The 22,913-nt window shown below is 30.2% G+C and overlaps 1 protein-coding gene across 2 annotated transcripts in view; it reads left to right on the top strand.

The window, feature by feature from the left end:
• Positions 1–21,730, top strand: part of LOC148173646 (uncharacterized) — a 31,656-nt gene extending 9,926 nt beyond the window's left edge. Inside the window, exons 2-3 of one of the 2 annotated variants that reach the window (XM_088038985.1) lie at positions 17,846–18,058; positions 20,829–21,730. In XM_088038985.1, coding sequence (XP_087895111.1) covers positions 17,846–18,058; positions 20,829–20,944 — 329 coding nt within the window. In that variant the 3' untranslated portion in view covers positions 20,945–21,730. Of the gene's footprint in view, positions 1–17,845; positions 18,177–20,828 lie in introns of both variants that reach the window. The other variant, XM_088038986.1, reaches the window with a different exon arrangement.
• The last annotated feature ends 1,183 nt before the right edge of the window (positions 21,731–22,913 follow it).

Genomic DNA, 22,913 nt, shown 5'->3' with positions numbered 1-22,913 from the left:
TGAGAATTATACCTAGAGAAGTTAATAGAAAATGTAAAATCTTTCCTTTTCTTTCTAAAATGTTCAAATTTGGCGCAGTCAATAAGCAAATCAACATTAGTAATCTTAAATTTTTTTATTGCATTTGTATTAAAAATACGAGAGTTGCAGAATGTAATGACAATTCTTGCATGATTTTGTGTTGTTTTAAATCTAAAAATTTGTAACATTCGTCTTAATCGTTCAAAAACATTTTACTGAAACAGTTAAAAATATATTATAAGAAGTAACCTCTAAAAATTTAATTGCATTTGCATTGAAAATACGAGAGTTGTAGAAATTAATGTCAGTTGTAAAATTTTGGGTAATCTTAGAAAACAAAATTTCTACAATTTTATTCTCTAGTTCTCAAATCTACCTTGGCATACTTAATAACCAAATCAAAAATAATTACCTCTGAAAAATTCATTGCATTTGCGTTAAAAATACAAAAGTTACAAAATTTAATATGAATTGTTGTTAAAGCTTCGCTCATCCAGGTAATATTATTACTAAAATTTGTATTCCTTGTTTGAGAGCCTTTTACTTTGAGGCCCTTATGAACGGGATTATAAATAATACTCCAAATTCTAAAAATTTTATTGGATTTGCGTTGAAAATACGAGAGGTACAGAATTTAATGTCAATCGGGAAAATTTTGAGTAGTCTTAGGTTTCAAAATCTGCAAGATTGTTTTGCTCGTGCTAAAACTTTGGAATAATTTTCTTTAAATTTTATTAAATTTGCATTAAAAATACGAGGGTTACATAATTTAACATCAATTATTGTAAAGTTTTGAGTGGTCTTTCACCTCAAACATTGTAAACTTTGTTTTGCTTGTTTCAAAAAATTCTAATTTGAAACCACGTCAAATCTTTAAAAATGTTATTGCGTTTGCATTAAAAATACGAGAGTTACAGAGTTCAATATAATTATTGCTGTAAAATTTTAGGAGAGAAATAAAACTTTTAAAAATTGGTGTAACTCGTTTTAAAGCCTTCTTAACACACTTAAGAGTTGAATAAAAAAAACTTCTTGAAAATGTCATTAAGTTTGCATTAAAAATATGAAAGTCACAGAATTTAATATCAATTTTTCTAAATTTTTGAGTTGTTTTAAGTCTCAAAATTTGTCTTTCTTTTTCTAAAACATTCTACTTTGGAACAGTTAAAAAGTCCGTGAAAAATAGCAACCCCTGAAAATTGAATTGAATTTCCATTAAAAATTCGAGAGCTACAAAATTTAAATCAAATTATTGTAAAATTTTAGGTCTTCTTAGAAATTTAAATTTTTAAAATGTGTCTTTCTCGTTCTAAAGTCTTTTACATTGGCACAGTTAAAAATCGTGTTTAAGTTAATAACTCCCGAAAATTTCAATGAATTTGCACTAAAAATAAATAAAAATACGATAGTTACAGAATTAAAAGTCAATTGTTGTAAAATTTTTGAATAATTTTAGGTCTTGTACTAAAACATTCCACTTTAGAACAGTTAAAAATCGTGTTAAAAATAGTACTAATCCCTGAAAATTTCATTCCATTTGCATTAAACATACGAGAGATACAGAATATAATGTCGATTGTTATAAAATTTTGAGTAGTTTGAGAACCAATTTCATAATCATTCTAAAGTTCCGTTAAAATTTAAAGTAAGTGTTTGCCATAGAAACAAATTATTGTAACAATACTTAACCGACCTTTAGTTAAAGTCGCCTTTAAGCGATAATTATGAAACTGGCCAAAATTTGTAAAATTGGTCTTGCTTAGGTACTCTAAAAAAAATTTACTTGGGAATAGTTAAAAAGCAAGTCAAAAGTAGTAATCCCTGAAAATTTTATTGCATTTGTATTAAAAATACGAGAGTTACAGAGTTTAATACCAATTGTTGTAAAATTTTCTGTTATCCTAGAAATAAAAATTTCTAAAAATTTGTATTCCTCGCTCTAACACGAATCGGATCAAAAATAGTAACACCTTAAATTTTTCTACTTTTGCACAGTTAAAATACGTGTCAAAGATAATATCCGCTAAAAATATCATTGCATTTGCATTCAAAACACGAGAATACAGAAATTTTAAAAAATTGTTGTCAAGTTTTGGGTGGTTTTAAAAATAGAATTTCTAAAATACGTCTTTCTTATTAAAAAACATTCTACTTTGGCACATGTCAAATATAATTATAAAATAGTACCACCTGAATTTTTTTTGCATTTGCATTAAAAATACGAGTTAGAAAATTTAATATCAAAATTTTCGGTCGAAATCAGAATTTCTAAAATTGGAACTTCTTGTTATAAAATCATCCAATTTAGCACAATTTAAAAGCGGGTCAAAGAAAGTAATCTCTGAAAATTTCATTGTGAAAATGAGAATTGCACAATTTAATTGGAAACGTAAAATTTTGTTTCGTCCTAGTAATTTTTGTTTTTAGTTCTAAATTTTTTTCATTTATCCTACCTAGTTATCGAAGGAGTTTAAAATAATAGCAATTGAAAAATTATAAGAACTGCGCAAAAAATACGAGAATCACAGAATTTAGAAACAAACTTGAAAATTTTTGTAATTACGCATGCAAATTCTAAATATACAGGATGTCCCAGAACTCGCGCCCCAGAGAGCAAGGGAGCGTGCCGACAGCAATACAGATGGTAAATTTGAAAACAAAAATTGACTAAGTTTAATAGTATTCGAGAACTGATAAAAAGTTAACAACCAATCTCAAAAGCTTCCTAGGCAATTTCCTAGGCAACGAGAGTCTAATGCTTAACTGACCAATGGATGATAGTATGTGTCCATAGTTACCAATTTTCAAATTCTGTTCGGCTTCGGGATTGGCCACAGTTTTTTTGTCTTATCTCGGTTATTTTTTGAGTTAAAAAATTATGGTTTCAAAATTTTGGTTCAGAATTGTTGCCTCCATAAGCCCTTTCTCCCTGGTGCGCGAGTTCTCGGACACCTGTATATACAATCTACAACCTTTTTACGCTTCAATAATTTCTTGAGCCTGAAGTGCCCCCAGGCCTTTCTTCAACACTTGTCACCATTCCTCCTTCATTAATTCCAACCAGACGAGACATATCTCGAGCTGATGACGATAGTTTTTAAGTCCCATCAAAAAATTAGTGTTTTTAAGTGTCCATAATCTCGTCATTTTAGACCCGTCACATGAAAACCCCCCATGCCAATCAGCGTCAGATATTTGAGCCGAAAGCAACGAATCAGTCGCGACAGCGTCTGGAGCTATCCTAGAGAAGGAAACATGGGGAATCTGTCAGATGTTGTTACTTTACCGAGAAAGCTAAAAGTGACAGTCGGTCCATGAATGCAACGCGAACAAACCTCGTCTTGTTTAAATACGTTCCACTTAAGTTCTAAGCAACAATGCCGCTTGTGTTGTAAAAATCTAACATTTTGAGCAGAATTCCTGCTTAATCAAGATTACCACAAGAGAAATAAATGAATTGACATGGTCTGTTTAAGATGGATTGAAAACGTAATTCTTGTGTTGGAAGTGTGATTTATGGGTCTAAGTGAATATGTTGTTTCGAGTTATTTAAAACTGATTTGTAACAATCAGAAACCTTGTTACCGGCAATTTCACCCTGTATAATCGAGTTTTTCCATGGGCAATATGTTCGAGCACACAATAGAAGGTGTCGACACAAATGGTTTAATTATGCTAATAGTTAATGGTTTGTAATTATAACCGGTAAGTAGGCACTAATTAAAATAGTGGAAGGAACCTAAACAGAAATTACAATAATTAGTCGTGACATTAGCATTTTCTCTCGCGAGGAAAAATGTTTATTTCGCGAACATGCACAGTCACACCTACTCTATGTTCCAGATTTATCAAAAAACTCGATATCGATTACACGAAAGTAAAAACGCTTTGTTTCAAAATTTCCCGGAATAAATTACACGCACTTGGGGCCATTTTAAAGCGTGACAAATTGAAAATTCGTCGAAAGTACCATTACCTACGTGCAAGCCTTTTACCCAACGCACAATAGAAATAACAAGACATTATTTATCATAATAGCCACGGCTCATAAATTAAAGGTAACACGACTGATGTCAAGACATTTGAGTTATTTTGCAAAGGTTTGACCTTGTTTTCTATGCAAATTTTCACTCAACTCTTCTCTCAAAGTCCCCAAGGCCCCAACATCCATGAAAGTAAAATCGCTGTTTTGAATTGGGAATCGGCACGTTTTGCGAAATTTGCGTCGCAAGTGTCCCAAGACCTACATCTCGACAGGTTAAATTCTCGAGGCCAAATTTGCCATTCATCACCGATCTATTGAATGAAACAAAAGCGTAAACAAGCGGGACCTTGACTAAGTGTTCCATCAAAACCAAAAATATTTCTTCCTCTATCTTTATAAATGAAGCTCAGCGAAAACACTATAAATTAAAAGTTCTTGTTAATTTTTCCACAATAAATCATCATTCTGGTGAAAATCACTATATTTCACACGTCTGACAGTTATGTAAAAATAAATGCCGCAATACCGCACTAACGTAAACCAACCTGTTAGATGCATAAATTACGCGGCGATTTTACAATGTAAAAATTAATCTGTTTACAAGTTTGATAATAAAATTTACAATAGGATGTTATCTGTCGTTCCACGATAATCGAAATTTTGCGCTGCGTGCTTTATAGTTTTATCCCGTGGGTTCAACAACTTGAGAGACTGATAAACCGAATTTTATTACGAAAAAATGAAGACGTCTCAATTCTGGACTAACTACCATATTCCTGGGCAATAAACCATCGCTTTGGCCCGCAGCCACCCACTCCGTGTTTAGTTGGATGCAAACCCAATTATAACTCTCCGAACATAGCGGCGCAATCTTCAAACCGACATCAAAATGATATACAAACATTTCGCAAGCCGCGGACATGGCCAAATGACATCCACAGTCGTAATTCACTTGGAGCATAGGTGTTTTGTAGCGAGTCTTTCTCAAGGAAGCCGCGACGAGCTGCTGAATAAATCAGGAGTTGGCTTTTGGCCAGTGATAGAGTCGTGGGTGTTTGGGAAAGCTCCATCACGGGCGGAGACGAGTGTCATCGTTTTTAAACAATCATTATCCACTTAAAATACATCGATTTCATTACACTTTCATTTCGGGTGTTTACTAACAACGCGAGAGAGGAGAGGCTAAAAATATATGGGACTGCGAAATGGCAGGAAAGTGGCGAGAAATTCGCGGCTTTTCGGATTTCACAATACTTCTCTTTGTGATACATTTTTTGCTTTTTCTTTCACCATTTTCTCTTCAAAAATAATGGAAAATAGGAATATTATGAATTTCTTCGTTTCGATCGTTCAGTGCCTCTACCTCCTGATAAACAAATTTTCTCTAAACTGTCCTTTTATTAATATATAATTTGACAAAGTGGCGATTGCAAAACAATTATCTGTCGTTAAAATTACAAGACTCATGTAATTTAAAAGAAAACGTCAATTTATGGATCGTCTTAGTAATCAAAATTTCAAAGTAATTGGCAGAGCTAATAAGCGAGTCAAAAATAATAACACCTAAAAATTTCATTGGTTTTGCGTAAAAATTACGAAAACTACATAATTTAATAGAAATTGTGGTGAAATTTTGGGGTGGTTTAAAGCCTTCTACTGTGGCATAGTTTAAAAGCGTGTCAAAAATAAATTTCTCTGAAAATTTAATTGCATTTAAATTAAAAATACGTGAATTACAGAAATTAATAAAAATAGATGTAAAATTTTGGGTGGTTTCTAAAATTAAAATTTTTAAAATTTGTTTTTTTTGTTCTAAAACATTCTAATTTGACACAGTTATAAAGCTTTTCTAAAGTAATATTCAGTAAAAATTTCATTGCTGTTGCGTTGAAATTACGAAAATTACCGAATTTGATAAACATTGCTGTAAAATTTTGTGTGGTTTTAAAAATAAAATTTTCTAAAATTTGTTTTTCTTGTTCGAAAACATTCTATTTTGGCACAGTTAAAAAGTGTCTCAAAAGTATTAATCCCTGAAAATTAAATTGCAATTTGATAAAAATTGTTGTTAAATTTAAGGTGGTCTCAGAAAATAAAATTTCTAAAATTTGTTTTTTTAGATCGAAAACATTATAATTTGGCACAGTTATCAAACGTTTCTAAAGTAATATTCAGTAAAAATTTCATTGCTTTTGCGTTAAAATTACGAAAATTACCGAATTTGATAAACATTGATGTAAAATTTGTGTGGTTTTAAAAATAAAAATTTCTAAAATTTGTTTTTTTAGTTCGAAAACATTATAATTTGGCACAGTTATAACGCATTTCTAAAGTAATATTCAGTAAAAATTTCATTGCTTTTGCGTTAAAATTACGAAAATTACCAAATTTAATAAACATTGTTGTAAAATTTTGTGTGGTTTTAAAAATAACAATTTCTAAAATTTGTTTTTCTTGTTCGAAAACATTCTATTTTGGCACAGTTAAAAAGTGTCTCAAAAGTATTAACCCTTGAAAATTAAATTGCAATTTGATAAAAATTGTTGTTAAATTTAAGGTGGTCTCAGAAAATAAAATTTCTAAAATTTGTTTTTTTAGTTCGAAAACATTATAATTTGGCACAGTTATAAAGCGTTTCTAAAGTAATATTCAGTAAAAATTTCATTGTTTTTGCGTTAAAATTACGAAAATTACCGAATTTGATAAACATTGATGTAAAATTTTTGTGGTTTTAAAAATAAAAATTTCTAAAATTTGTTTTTTTAGTTCGAAAACATAATTTGGCACAGTTATAAAGCATTTCTAAAGTAATATTCAGTAAAAATTTCATTACTTTTGCGTTAAAATTACGAAAATTACCGAATTTAATAAACATTGTTGTAAAATTTTGTGTGGTTTTAAAAATAACAATTTTTAAAATTTGTTTTTCTTGTTCGAAATCATTCTATTTTGGCATACTTAAAAAGTGTCTCAAAAGTATTAACCCCTAAAAATTAAATTGCAATTTAATAAAAATTGTTGTTAAATTTAAGGTGGTCTCAGAAAATAAAATTTCTAAAATTTGTTTTTTTAGTTCGAAAACATTACAATTTGGCACAGTTATAAAGCGTTTCTAAAGTAATATTCAGTAAAAATTTCATTGTTTTTGCGTTAAAATTACGAAAATTACCGAATTTGATAAACATTGATGTAAAATTTTTGTGGTTTTAAAAATAAAAATTTCTAAAATTTGTTTTTTTAGTTCGAAAACATTATAATTTGGCACAGTTATAACGCATTTCTAAAGTAATATTCAGTAAAAATTTCATTGCTTTTGCGTTAAAATTACGAAAATTACCAAATTTAATAAACATTGTTGTAAAATTTTGTGTGGTTTTAAAAATAACAATTTCTAAAATTTGTTTTTCTTGTTCGAAAACATTCTATTTTGGCACAGTTAAAAAGTGTCTCAAAAGTATTAACCCTTGAAAATTAAATTGCAATTTGATAAAAATTGTTGTTAAATTTAAGGTGGTCTCAGAAAATAAAATTTCTAAAATTTGTTTTTTTAGATCGAAAACATTATAATTTGGCACAGTTATCAAACGTTTCTAAAGTAATATTCAGTAAAAATTTCATTGTTTTTGCGTTAAAATTACGAAAATTACCGAATTTGATAAACATTGATGTAAAATTTTTGTGGTTTTAAAAATAAAAATTTCTAAAATTTGTTTTTTTAGTTCGAAAACATTATAATTTGGCACAGTTATAACGCATTTCTAAAGTAATATTCAGTAAAAATTTCATTACTTTTGCGTTAAAATTACGAAAATTACCGAATTTAATAAACATTGTTGTAAAATTTTGTGTGGTTTTAAAAATAACAATTTCTAAAATTTGTTTTTCTTGTTCGAAAACATTCTATTTTGGCACACTTAAAAAGTGTCTCAAAAGTATTAATCCCTGAAAATTAAATTGCAATTTGATAAAAAATTGTTGTTAAATTTAAGGTGGTCTCAGAAAATAAAATTTCTAAAATTTGTTTTTTTAGTTCGAAAACATTATAATTTGACACAGTTAAAAAGCTTGTCAAAAATAATTATTTCTCAAATTTTATCGCAATTGCGTTAAAATTAAGAAAATGGCGGAATTGGATAAATAAAATGTAAAAGTTAACGTGGTCTCGGAAAATAATTTTTTTAAAATTTGTCTTTCTTATTTAAAAATATTTACCTTAGCGCAGTTAAAAAACATGTTAAAAACAACATGTCTTGAAAATGTTGTTGCATTTGCATTAAAATTACAAGAGTTTGATAAAAATCGTTGTTAAATTTTATATGGTCTCAGAAATTAAATTTCTGAAATTTGTCTTTCTAATTCTCAAACATTTGTTTCTTGGACAGCTAAAATGCGTTTCAAAATAATATCTCCTAAAAATTTAATTGCAATTATGTTAAAATTACGAAAATTGCAGAATTTGATAAAAATTGTTGTCAAATGCTCGGTAATTTAAAAAATAAAAATTTCTAAAATTTGTCTTTCTTATTCGAAGACATTCTACTTTGTTACAGTCAAAAAGCGTGTTAAAAATAATTATCGCTGAAAATTTTAGTACATTTGCATTAAAAATACGAGAATTACAAAATATAATAAAAAAATGTCAAATTTTGGGGTGCCTTAAAAATAAAAGTGTCTAAAATTTGTCTCCCTTGTTCTAAAATATTCAACTTTGGCTCAGTTCAAAAGCGTCTTAAGAGCATTTAAAATATATGCTAAAAATAATGTGTTCGGAAAATGTTGTTGCATTTGGATTAAAAATACAAAAATTACAAAATTTAAAAAAAAATGGCAAATTTTAATTGGTTTCAAAAATCGAAATTTCTAAAATTAGTCTTTATCGTTCTAAAACACTCAATTTTACTTACCACAGTTAGAAAGAGTGTCCAAAGTAATAAAGTTGTGAAAATTTTTAATAACATATCTACAGTTTACCAAACGATCTAGTGCGGTTATGGCTTTGACTGTTTAAATCGTTTTCAGCCATCTTACCGTAAACCCTCATAAACATAATCATCCTCAAGTGGTTGGGTCTGAACAGCAGTAAATATTTTTACCCAGCTGGTCAGTCTTACAAATCGAAACAATGGAATTCCCCAAAATATGTCTAGCCTAGCGCTTCATTTTAATGCGTATAAAACCCAACCACTTGAGGATGTTTATACTTATGTGGGTTTGCTGTAAAGTGGCAGTAAACGATTTAAAAGTCAAAGCCATAACCGCACTAGATCGTTTGGTGAACTGTAATTACAAATTTTTAGAAATCCATTAAGCTTTTTTCGAAAATTTGCCCTAATTTTAGGGCAAACTTAAACAAATTTTTATTTGACGTAGAAAATGATTGAAATATTATTTGAATATTTTATTTTGTTAGTGCCGCTCTGGAAACCTTGGGTGGTTCCTTAGTTTTGATCGATTGCCTATTGTGTTCAAAGCACTCCCCGTGCAATAACTACAACATACCGAATCAAAACAAGAGAAAATATATATAAAACCGTTTTAAAACACGCTAAAATTAGATTAATATAACGGCTAAAACAAAGTACAATTTCGCTAATTTCATGCTCATTTTCGCTGACTTTTCTTAAGTGCTGTTTTATGTTTACCTAGAACTCAACGTGGATCAATTGAACTTTCTTATTCCTGAGCAAAAATTCTAAATTAAACGGCTCCACATCCGTGAAATTAATAATATCCTCGTGAGACGCTTAAAATTCAGCTTAATCACAAATGTCAACAATCCTTTCCCATCGACGAAATCCTCACTTTTTGAATACCAGAATTTACAGCGTCCACAAATGTTGGTCTATTTCAAAAGTGACAGCGACCGAAAATACAGTACAAGCCGCTATAAAACATGTGACAAAATTATGTTCTTTTTATTGGTCTCCTAATCCAGATTTTTTCCATGGACATTTATTTCGAGTTAGGCCAGTAATCGCCATCACTTGTAATAGCAAAACGCCATTTTAATGTCACCAGTGCGTGCTGAAACAAACACTTTAAATCACATTTTCAAAAGATTTGTTGGTGGAAAAACTTAATTGACTTTGCGGTGTAATTATTAAGTAATAATTGATTTGTCCCGCAATTATGAGGATCCCAATCTTATTTTTAATTTTACAATATTGCTCGACGTCATTTTAAGAAAACAATAATGCGTGGAGCCGAATGGAAATTGTTTTCAATTATTTTGTAATTACTGTGCGACGGAAGGTAATCAAAACAATAACAATTCAATTTAATTTCAAGTTTTGGTTACTTTTAAAACGTATTAAAAAATTCGAATGATAGGTAAACACGGCGAGCTTCGTCACGCGAATTCTCTAATTTGATTAATTATACTAATTAAATTATTTTTTTAAATTTATTATTCATGTATTCATGAATATTGATCACCATCACTCATTTTTACTGAATTTGTCCCCGGCGCCGAAATTCGCATTAATTAAACAAATTAACGGGGCATAATTAAACTAAGGTGAATTTATGATAAACTTGAAGACTGTTTTATTATCTATTTGTTGTTGTTTATTGAGCAACTGCCGTCAACAGGTCGTAAAGTTTGGCTCTATTCATTAGTGTAGTAGTCGCGGCTAAAATGTGTATGAAAAAAGTAATAATCCGCATCCTCCCATTGATTTATTCTCGAGTTATCATCTATGAGCTTCACTTATCCATTTATCTCCTCCCACACCTCTAAAATTCCCGTAAGTGGCGTAGGACGAGCTCAGCTCTCTACATCTCTGATTTTCTGCTCTAAATCCACAAGTAGGTGTCTAATAAAACTAACTTTAAAATTTTCATTTTACCACCAACAATAACAATGATCATATCGAATTAAAATCAACAGCGCAAAATTGTGTCGTGTAAGTGCAGACGTCTTGACAGCCATATAATTTTCTATATGCATTGTTCGTTTCTCCACTTTGATCACCTTTTGTGTTGATTCAATTCGATGTGGTCACTTACATCGACTATTAATACGACGCTTTAATTAAAAACGGGAGATTTTTGCTTTGACCCAATTTTTGCCGTTCACCTGTTAACTATGAATTATGAAGGCATTTGTAACACATGTATAAATACTAAACGTACTCGATAAATTATAAGCGAAGACGTCGCTGCAGGAGCTGTTGGCTTTTGCCGACGAAGGGTTAGTGTGGGTGAAAAATTATTTATTGGTTTGCGGTGGAAATGGAGACTGTCAGTCTGGAAAAAGTCAGGCTATAGGCTATAAAATTATATAACGAAGAATAAAAGTAAACCAAATTCTGGATGAAGATTTTTATTTACAAAATTCCTGGAAGATTGTTAACCGTCCATTGCTCCAGAAAATTTTTAATTTTAAATTTGTTTTTATTTTCTTCACATTTAATATCTTTTCGTCCAGGTCCAAAACTCATATCTTTTATTTATCTTAAATTATTCGGTTTTCAGCATTCTGAAATAAATGCGTCAATTTTCGAAATTTTTATCTCAATAGGTAGGTACTATGTTTTTAATTAAAATTTATTATTCTGCTAGTTTTATTCATCCAATAGTAAAATACTTAATAACGTTGCTCATTTACAAAATTATAGAGCAAAGTAAACATATTTTAGAAATCTTTGTTTTCCAGACTAACAAAAAATTTCAATACCTTTATACAGGGCAGGGCAACACTTGTGTCCGTCCACCTCCAAAATCGTCTTTAATTTTCGAGATAAAATTTCAGAAATTTGCATACGCTCATAGTTGACAAAGCTTTAGAAGCTGAGGCAAAAATTTGATTTTGATCACTGAAAGTTTTGGCGTCGCGTCGTCTTAAAAATGTAATTTTTAGTTAATTGTGAGGGTTTGTGATATCAATCCTTAATTAATTTTTTTTTCAATATAAATGTGTTAAAAAAAATTCAGTTGTCATTTTAGATTCAATTCAATTTGCATTGGATTTAAAATAAAAACTCAGATATTTGTATCACAGTTATGTTGAAAAAAAATTGAAAATGCGAATATTTCCGCAAAAACTCAAAAATCGCTAAAAATTATACTTCTTAGGCGTCGCGACGCCAACCAAACCGTGATAAAAAACAAATTTTTGCGTCAGCTTCTAGCTTTGTCAACTATAAACGTTTATGCAAATTTCTAAAATTTTATCATTAAAGTTAAAGACGATTTTAGGGATGGACACAAGTGTTGCTGGACACTGTATAAGTATTTAGTTTTGGCAGCACAGTAATGAAATTTTTGAAACTTACAATTTTTAAGTAACTTAATAACTTTGTCCAATCATAAAATTATTGAACAAAATATACAGATTTTAGCAATTTTTGTTTTCAGAACTAACAAAATATCTTAATATCCTTTATAAAAAATTGTTATTCTGTTAATTTTAGCAGCACAGTAATGGAATTTTTAAAAGTTACTATCTTTGAGTTACTTAATAAATTTGTTCAATTACAAAATCATAGAGCAGCATAGACAGATTTTAGAAAGTTTTGTTTACAGGTATATCTAAAAAATTCAGTACTTTTTTAAAATATGTGACGCCATTTCATTGATTTTAGCGGCAAAGTAATGAAATTTTGGAAAGTTATTACTTTTGAATTACTTAATAACTTGGCCCAATTACAGAATTATATAGCAAAACAGAAAGATTTTAGAAATATTTGTATCTGAACTATAATAAACTAAATTGTCAAAATCCATTAAAAAAATTTGCTCTTCTTTTAATTTTAATAGTACAGTAACGAAATTTTGAAAGGTTACTATTTTCGAGTTACTGAATAACTTTGTTTAATTAGAGAATTATACAGCAGAATAGACAGATTTTAAAAATATTTGTTTTCAGGACGAACAAAAAATTTCTATATCATTTATACACATATGTCAGTCTTTTAATTTTAGCGGCACAGTAAAGAAATTTTGGGAATTTACTAGTTTTGAGTTACTTAATAACTTTGTCGAATTGTAAAATTGTAGAGCAGAATACAATAATTTTAGAAATTTATTGTTTTCAAGGGTAACAAAAAGTTTCAATATCGTTTAGAAAAATTTGCCATTCTTTTAATTTTAGTGGCACAGTAATGAAACTTTGCGAAGTTACTTACTTTGAGTTACTTAATAACTGTACCCAAATACAAAATTATAGAGCAAAATGGACACGTATTGAAAATTTTTGTTTTCAAGACTAACAATATCTTTTACATTTTTTAATTTTAGAAGCACAGTAATAAAATTTTGGTTACTATTTTTGAGCCTAATAATAATTTTACTAATTTACAAAATTATAGAGCAAAATATACAGATTAAAAAAAATGTTTTCAGGACAAAAAAATTATTATCTTTTATAAAAATTTGCCATTTTCTTAATTTTAGCGAAAATTTATTGGATCAATTCTTGGTGTTGACAAAAATTATCAAAATCACAATTTATTCCTCTGATGATCATACATTGCTATCGAAACGCGCGTCAGCATTTTTTGACAAAATTTGGTGTTTGGGAGTAAATTGTAATTTTGATAATTTTAACGACACAGTTAAACAATTACAGAATTCAATAGAAATAGTTATAAAATTGTTGGTGGTCCTAGAAACAAAAATTTCTAAAATTTATATTCCTCATTCATGTCCAAAAAAATAATTCCCTAAAATTTTATTGTTTTCGCGTCAAAAATAACATAATTACTGAGTTTAGAAATTTTTGTTTTCAGAACTAATAATAAATTTCCATATCTTTTATAATAGTTATTCTTTTAATTTTAGCGGCACAGTAATGATATTTTGAGTTACCTAAAAACTTTGTTCAATTGCAAAATTATAGAGCAAAATGTAGATTTTAAGAATTTTATTTTTATGAGCAACCAAAAACTTCATAATTTTCTGTAAACTTGCCATTCTTCCAATGTTAGCTCACGGTTACGAAATATGAGGATAACTATTTTTATGTTTTCTATTAACTGTGTCAAATGACAAAATTATACAGCGGACAAAATAAATTGTACAAATTTTCTTTTTTTTGGAACTATGTAATAAAAAATATTTACTTAATAATAAAAAAATATGGATTTTAAAGAGGACATTAACAAATTGAAATAAAAAATATTAAATTTACTAAAATCACATATATCTTGTACAATTTGAGAGTCAAAATTCGATGAGATTTCAGACATAATCTACAAATTTTTTCGCTGAAATATTCAAACAGCAATTAAATGGGAGTAATTTTTTTCATAAAATTTATCTTCAATTAACTTTATTGTTGTTTCCGTGTCGTGTTGTGACAAATAATGATAATGTGAAGCATTATATTAACAAAAAAACTTCGCATGTTGATGTTTATCCAAATGCAAAACACTTTCACAGATTTCACCAGCATTAAATTTGAATGTGATATAATAATTACATTTAAAATTCAAATAGTTGGTTATTAAATAACCGTTTGAACTAACAAATAATAAATCTCTGACTTATTAAATAAATCACTGAGCTTATATTTTAAGTTGTCACGAGTAGGACACTATAAAAATTGCTCATTATTCATTTAGTTTAGAGATATAAGTAGATGATAGATGTGATGGTCGCACGCAAATTTGCGTACAAGTTAAGTGAAAAGTTAGAGAAAAACATTCTATAAATTTCGAAATTAAGCTATTATTAATGTTAAAGTGTTAGAGGAGCTTTGTCGGAGGACAAATTAGCATAGATAGAGATCGTAGTCTGGTCTCCCAATAAAGCATAAGTATGCATAATTTTATTTTAAAGTAAACGCTACCAGAAGCGGCGATAATTTATTCACATACCTGTTGTTTGGATATTTAAAAATTCAAGACTGTTTTAATCCGAAACGTATAAGAATCCAGTGCCATAAATCTTGGTGTGACCTCGTAAATTACAAACAGTTGTAGTTAAATATTCCAGATTATAAATAACTGGATACGATAGGCAGCCTATGCTTTACACTCTTGAAAAGTCGCTTATAAAAAGCGTTTTCTAATACCTGACTTTGCGGAGAGCTTGTTTCCATGTCAGCCGACCCGTTTACTTTTATAAGCTGTTTCGCTAAACATAAAAATTAATCAATTTCTAATTATGCGACAAGCGACCATAAATTTCGTTCAGGACGACCTGACACGCCGAATTATTGTTGTGGAAATATTCGAAAACTATCTCTGGTATTCCTAATGGCTCGGTGGGCCAGAAATAAAACACAAAATTGCATCCGAATTATTTATTGCTTCTTAGATAACACAACTACAGTTTATCAAACGCTCTAGTGCGGTTATGGCTTTGACTTTTTAAACCGTTTATAGCCATAATCATAATAACCCTCAAGTGGTTGGGTCTCATCTGGCTTGAAATGAACCGTAATAAATATTCTCAATCTCTTTTCAAATATGCAATTTAAAAGCGAATTTTTATGCTTCTAAGTCCCACTTAATAATAGAAACTTTCAAAAAAAATTAACAATGTTTTTACAAAAATAAAGATAATACCGTTATTAGAAATAATGGCTAACAAAGATATGTTAAAATTAACCCAAATTCAACAACTTTTATGGACTATTTAACCTTAAAAATAACTCCCACAAATTTCGTTCTTGTGACACCAAAAATGTGGAAATTAAACCGCGTTCAAGTTTTTTTTGTAATTTTTTTTAGCTACTCGAAATAAAAATTCTACAAATTCTCCTTTTCGCTCTAAATTTTTGTAAATCGGCAATGTAAATAAGACAGTCAAGAGTGATAATCTTCACAAATTTCGTTAAAATCACATAACAAATAAAGTAGTTGCAGGATCTTAAAAAATTGGTGGCATTTTTATGGTCTTAAAACGAAATTTTTTAAAAATTCGACTTTTTAATCAAAATTTTTGCAAATTCGTGATATTACTAAAACAAACAAAAGAAACAACATGCATAAATTTCGTTCCTCTCGCACTAGAAATAACAAAATTACAGTGTTGAAAATATTGACATTTTCACTGTTGTCCAAATAAAAATTTCTAAATATTCGAATTTTATGGTCTAAATTTTTCTAAAACTCTTAATAAGACATTTAAGACTTATAAACTTTACAAACTTGGTTACAGTGGCATTAAAAATGAAGAACAGGTCGTTCAAAATTTTTGGTCATTTTTTTTTGGTTAAAAAACAAACATTTTTCTTTGCTCCTCGAAATCAAAATTTCTAAAAATTCTCTTGTTCGGTCTAAATTTTTCCAAATCGACGCACTTAATAAGCCAGTCGAAAGTGATAATCTCCACAAATTTCGTTGAAATCGCATAAAAGATAAAGAAATTACAGGATTTAAAAAAATTGGTGGCATTTTTTGGTCTTAAAATAAAAATTTGTAAAAATTTGATTTTTTGATCTAAATTTTTGCAAATTAGTGATTACTAAACCAAACAAAAGAAACAACATGCATAAATTTCGTTCCTCTCGCAGTAGAAATAACGAAATTACAGTGTTGAAAAAATTGACATTTTCAGTTGCCCAAATAAAAATTTCTAAATATACTTCTTTTGGGTTTAAATTATTCTAAATTGGTGCTATTAATAAGACAGTCAAGACTTATAAACTCCACAAATTTCCAAATGTTCCAATATACGTATTTTTTTCTTTAGTATCCCCAATTAATATAATTGCGTTTGTCATCAATTTGAATAAGTTTGGGTCAGTCGAGTAACAAAATCACCTCAAAATGTAGACCTGTAAGGAGTTGATTTGTACGACTGACCAGCTGGGAAAAAATATTTATTAGATGAAACTCAACCATTTGAGCGTTATTATGTTTATGGGGGTTTGCGGTAAGCTGGCTGTAAACGATTTAAAAAGTCAAAGCCATAACCGCACTAGAGCGTTTGTTAAAGTGTAATTTCTTGCGACGATTTCGGGACCAGATTATACCCACTGTTGTAATGCCTGCATTGCATGAAACGCAAATTACAAGCGCATTTGCTGGATTAGACACACAATTACGCGATTTTACGTCGATTTTTAGACGGCGCCGTTTAATCGCTTCGTGCAACTGAGCCATAATTGCAAAGTGTGGACAAAAGTCTTAGAAATTTTCACACAAAAAATAGATAAACGAGGGATAGGAAAACTTTAGGAACCTCTGATCCCTCTGTTATCTCGGAACTTCCTGGTGCCTTAAATAGAACATGAAATCATTTGCGATAAAAATTTTACGTAATTCTGGTTCCTGTAAAACTGCAGTTAGAGGTCGTAAAATTAAAATAAAATATTTGATTTAGTTTAATGAGATGAACCCGTGACAAAATATTGTGTGGACACAGAAGCATTTTAAATAAACATGTTCATCATCAGCTAAACGAGGCATCAATTCACAGTAATGTTGTTTATGCAATCAGACATAAAAGGTTAACAAGCAACCAAGGGAAGAACTGTGTTCACTTAGCACTTTCAATCAGCATTGTCCGCTCGCATTTTTCCAGTCTAAATATAATATTCTAAATTAAATTATTTTATGTGAAACGGTGGGATTAACCCCTGAGCAGACGAAGCCCAAGTTTTATTAATATCGGCCTTAAAATAAACTTTAGAACAGTGGATTTTGGTTTATTGCGTTTAATTGCAGCTGTGTCAGGCTTTTTTCGATAGATCTGGCACAAGACTTCTTTGTTGAACTCGGTTACGTAAAGGTCAACTTTATCGTAATTACCAGTGAAAAATCTAATTGTGTGGTCTTGAATCCAATCAAAATAACGAGTTGTCGCAAAATTTATGTTCTTGGCAAGCTAACATAAATACATTTTCAGGTACGATTTATGCAGCTATTCATAATTTTGTGTTTTCAGGTACTGTGAATGCGAATGGAGAAACGAAAAGACAAAGAACGTCATACACACGCTATCAAACTTTAGAATTAGAAAAAGAATTCCACTTCAATCGGTACCTGACGAGGAGAAGAAGGATAGAAATAGCACATGCCTTATGCCTCACCGAAAGACAAATAAAAATTTGGTTCCAAAATCGAAGAATGAAGTGGAAAAAAGAACATAAGATGGCCAGTATGAATATCGTTCCTTATCACATGTCTCCTTACGGACACCCTTATCAATTTGACTTGCATCCTAGCCAATTTGCCCATCTCGCTACTTAGGATGTTTATGTGATTCCATTTTATAGGTATTTTTTTATTTATTTTTAGTTGCTTTAGTTCTTCTTATGTTAGTCGAAAAAACAAATTCGGAATTACACAGGGACATTGTAAAAATTACTTGCTTTCGAGGTGAAGGCGGAACGTGGATATATTTTCGTCTTAAACTTCATAACAATTTTATTTCTACACGACTTTAAATTATACAACTTATTATACAAAGATTAATCAATCGTAAACTCTCGGTTAGCTTTCTATTAATTTTATGGAGTGTAAAATGGTAATGAATTTTACTAGCTATGAAATAAATAGAATTATTATTTCGAAGATAATAGAATCTTACAATTATCGAGTGAATGCCGACTGCATTTTACACCTCAGTCGCAAATTATTAGGGCTGTGTTTGTATGCATGTGTCTGTAATAATGTGATTACAGTAGGACCTCAATTATCCGCGGATTATCTAGATTCTAGAAGAAAGTGTTTAATAAAAATGAAATTTATACCATCTTTAGTTGACATACTTGACTGCAGACAAATTGTATCGTATTACACTTATACAGAGTGATGAAAAAAAGCTACCTGTCATGTTGAAGCTAATTCTTTCCCGAGCCTAAAATTGAAAACGAAATTTATGCTTTTCTAACTTTCTTTTTTCAACGATCAGAATCAATTTAGTTAAAAATTTTATAACAATAAGGGCCAGTTTCATAATCCCTTTAAATTTAAGATTGTTATAACAATATTTTAAAGGACCTTTAGTTAAAGCCGCCTTTAAGCGATGATTATGAAACTGGTCCTTAGATTGTTGGAGATTTTTCACAGTTTATCAGTCATATCTCTTTAATTTATTGGGTATTTATTTAAAAAAATGATAGAATATATTAAAATCATTTTGGCTTGTTAAAATATTAAACTTCGATTTTTTACTTGATTGAAAATGTTTAAAAAAATCGTAAAACAAACATTTTAAATTTTCATAAAAATCACTTAGAACCTTATAACGCTCACGTCGCGATTCTGAATGAAAAAATGGAAAAAAATGTTTTAAATCAATTTTCTTAAACTTTTAAGAGTACAATTTCTTGGCTTTGTAGAAAATTTTTCAACGTCGCAACATAGTGAAGCTGTTAATATTAGTTGCTTAATTACTGCCGAATGTAAAATTGTATTTAAATATGTCAGCCATTACCAATTACTTCCTGTGAAAAAAAATCCATTTTGTGAAAAAGAATAAGTTTAGATTATTAACAGAAAAGGCCATGGTACTTTCACTCATGGGTCCCTTTTTTTTATCACCCTGTATGATGTCAACGAGCAAACAAACATGTCGTCTTAAGCGGAAGGTAAATGGCGACAAAGTCCAGATGATCAATTTAAAAAACAAGGATTCTGTCTTGCATTTGGAGTGTAAAACTGCCAAAAGAAGTATTCTAAGCTCATTGTCATTATATTTTAAGTTAAAGCATTTTCCAATTACAAAATTTTATTTTTACCAATCACAATCAAAACTTTCGCGACAAAAATCGCATATACATATTGCTAAGTAACTAACAAATACAATTTGAAAATTTATTGATAAAACGTTGTACCTAATTGCGCAACATTAAATTGCTTTAATTTAAATCTAAAATGATTAGATATTTTTTTTGCAAATTTAGTTTTAGAATGACAACACTGTGGTCTCAGGTCAATGTGGTTACAGGCTCTTCGACGGTTCTGAGACAGCCTGTATTTTTTTCTAATTTTGTATTTAATATTTAAATTTTAGTCTTTTTGTCCGTTTATATTCTAATAAAATTTTTGAATTTTTGACATTACAAAATATTTCTTCGAAAATGCTGCTTGAACGTGCACTATTTCAATAGAATATTTTGGAAAAATCTGATTATTCAGTAAACAAAAAATTAATTTTTTGAAAAACTTGGCAAAAAAAAAATTAACCAGGCATTTCTATTATCAGGGCGATAATCTAGCTTGACTAGATAATCAAGACCGTACTGTATCACAATTTGTGTCTTAAAACATAAAATAAAAATAAATTGTTTCTGGGTTTAAAAAATGACTTTAGAGCACTAATCTACGTAAATTACCACTTTTGGCCCAAAATTTTCCTACGAGGCGTGCCGAGCGTTGATCGCATTTTACTCCCGAACTATCAGTCAAATCAAAAAAAATCAAGAAACTAAAAACATTCTTAATAAAATTCTGAATAAGACTATATTTAAACCATCTTTCTAGTCTTTAGAAAATTTGCGCAATGGTAATTCAAAATTAACCTAGATAGACAAGAGATTAAAAAAAATCGAACCATATTTCTAGTCTAGTATTTGTGAATAGCTATGGTATTTGACACAGAAAATAAGTCTTAGAAGCTAATTTGGCTGTGAATATAGCTTTCGTAAAATTGACCACCTTCAGCTGCATGTCTAGATAAATCGTCTAATTTTGTAAGTTAGATTTAGAGAGAGAGTAATGAGTAGTTTATCTTCCAATTGAAACGAAATTAGTGTCGAGCTATCACAGTTCCGACCTCACCTCTCGTGCACAGAACACGGCTTAAGTTAGTTCCACGTCTGAACTTAGCCTTAGCCACACCTCTTCCGTAGATATATCTTACATTCGACCTCCATCTCCATAGTTTGTGGATGCAGTCTGAAGCTCCCTCTTTACTGTTCCAGATTTCCACCTGGCGTCCCTCCAGGACGAAGGCTACGCATTCCACCAAGCCATGGGGATGGGAGGCATGGGTCCTATGCAGCGTGGTCTGTACGCTTGCGGGAGTCCCTACAGCTAGCCCTGGGCCTCTTACAACGGAGACTGCGGTCCTTCGTAGGGCCCATCGGATCTAAGGGCGGTCTCCGGCCTACGGCACTGAGACGGGTCGCTACAAGGTCGAAACGTCGCATGTGTCGGGGTTGCTATTCCTGTGCCAATAGACGTTAGATGCGGTATTGGTGGTGTCATTACTTAAGTTCGGTCGGGAAAACCGCCGAACTCTAACTAGGCTTGTACTTATCCGGTTTTTTTGGACTAGACGTGCAATATTGTTATGTTTTGTTTTGGAAAATGGAACTTGTAAGATATATCTAGAATTTTGTATTGAGAATTCGTGGAAAGACACTGCTCACTAAAGTTTAGTTTTAAAAGAAAGTGTGATTAAACTAGGTTAGGGTTAGTGTACATATACAGCATGATTACTTCACTTTTGTAAATACTGTCATGACTTGAAATAAATAAATTATTCTTAAGTTATGTACCGTATGAATGGATCTAGAGTACTTTGTAAATACTCTGTCACCTCCACCATACAATGATTGCCTGCTCCAGAAGAAGGTGGTCCTGTGGAGCTGGCAGAACACTTATGTATAGAACAGTTCTTCACTTTGAGGCCACGTTTGGTTCACTACTAAGTGTAAAGTTGTATAAACCATTGTACATTTTAGCTCAACATTGTTTCATTCTTTTTCAGTTATTTATGTATTTGTACTGTGTGTGTGAAAGATGTACAATTTAGATTGTACGAGATCCTAATATTTACTGTTGTAATTGTCCACTCTGAATAAACAATTATTAAAACAAATGTTTCATTGTATCCACACTGACCTATTCTTTCATGTTAATAATTGTAAATATTATGACAGACTTGTAGCGATAATAGATTCCATTTAGTCACACTTTATTTACTCAACAGTGCATTTTTCTTGAAAAAATAAAACAAATGTCGTGCAACAAAGAGATACACTCTGAATGAATAACCTTCTGGAACAAGATAAAAAATGATTGTCTTACCACAAAAGAGCATAAATCGTATTCATCGATTTGCAAATGCTAATTTTTTGCATTCAAATCGAGAATGCATCAACGGTTGGTGGTCAAACATCAAAATAAACTCTTCAGTGTCAATCTTGACCCGTCGGAGATGTTACGGTTTCTTACACATTACCATACAAAACATGCAAAATGAATAATACATAACACTACTTTTGAATGTGGAACAAAGAGTTCTGCACAAGCCAAGCGGGAAGAGTTGCAGGTTTCTTCGGGGCTACCTAGTAAAACAAAACAAACAAGTTCAGAAACAGATCAAAGACAAACTTCACTGTTTAATTAATTAAAATTACAGTTACTCGGGTCATGAATAATTAAATCTGTTTTTACACGCATGAAGTTAGTTCGGTTAGGTCTCTGAAGATGTCCTCTCTGTGTTGGTGCACTGAGTGGACAAGAGGTGGCACTACAAGAACTGTTTCTTACAAATTGGTAAATGTGAAGAAACCTTTTTACGATCGGGATTTTTGGAAGTTTTTATAGATTCTACATTTTCTGTGAAATAGGTAAAAACGGTTTGCTTTCAAAAACATTCAATAAACCTTGAAATGGTACTTTTATAAATGTGTAATGAGTCGTGACTAAACAACAAATAATTTTACTTCCATATAAGATCATGTAGAATAACGGTAATTAAATATCTAGAATTTCTCATTACTTTTGTACATTAATAACGGAGAGAAACATGGAAATAATGTAATGCATGAGTTGGAAAATTAAATAGAAAATTTTAGTTGAGTTTAGTTGAGCCGAGTCTACACCCACGGAAGTGATAACAGAATCTCTGTTTTGTGTTGTTAAATGTAAAAGGAATAATTTAGTAAACGATTTAATTTCGAATTTTTATTAGTAACCGCAATTAAAAGTGAACAATTTTCTTAAACGATATTTGCTGAGTTTTGAAAATAATTTTTTTAAAAATATGTATCTTTTGT

The sequence above is a fragment of the Gnatocerus cornutus genome, chromosome 6 (genome assembly GCF_029298725.1).
Source record: "Gnatocerus cornutus isolate USDA-ARS CGAHR chromosome 6, icGnaCorn1.1, whole genome shotgun sequence".
Lineage (NCBI taxonomy): Eukaryota > Metazoa > Arthropoda > Insecta > Coleoptera > Tenebrionidae > Gnatocerus > Gnatocerus cornutus.
Note: the sequence above shows the minus strand (reverse complement) of the source record. Positions and strands in the feature narration are given on the sequence as shown.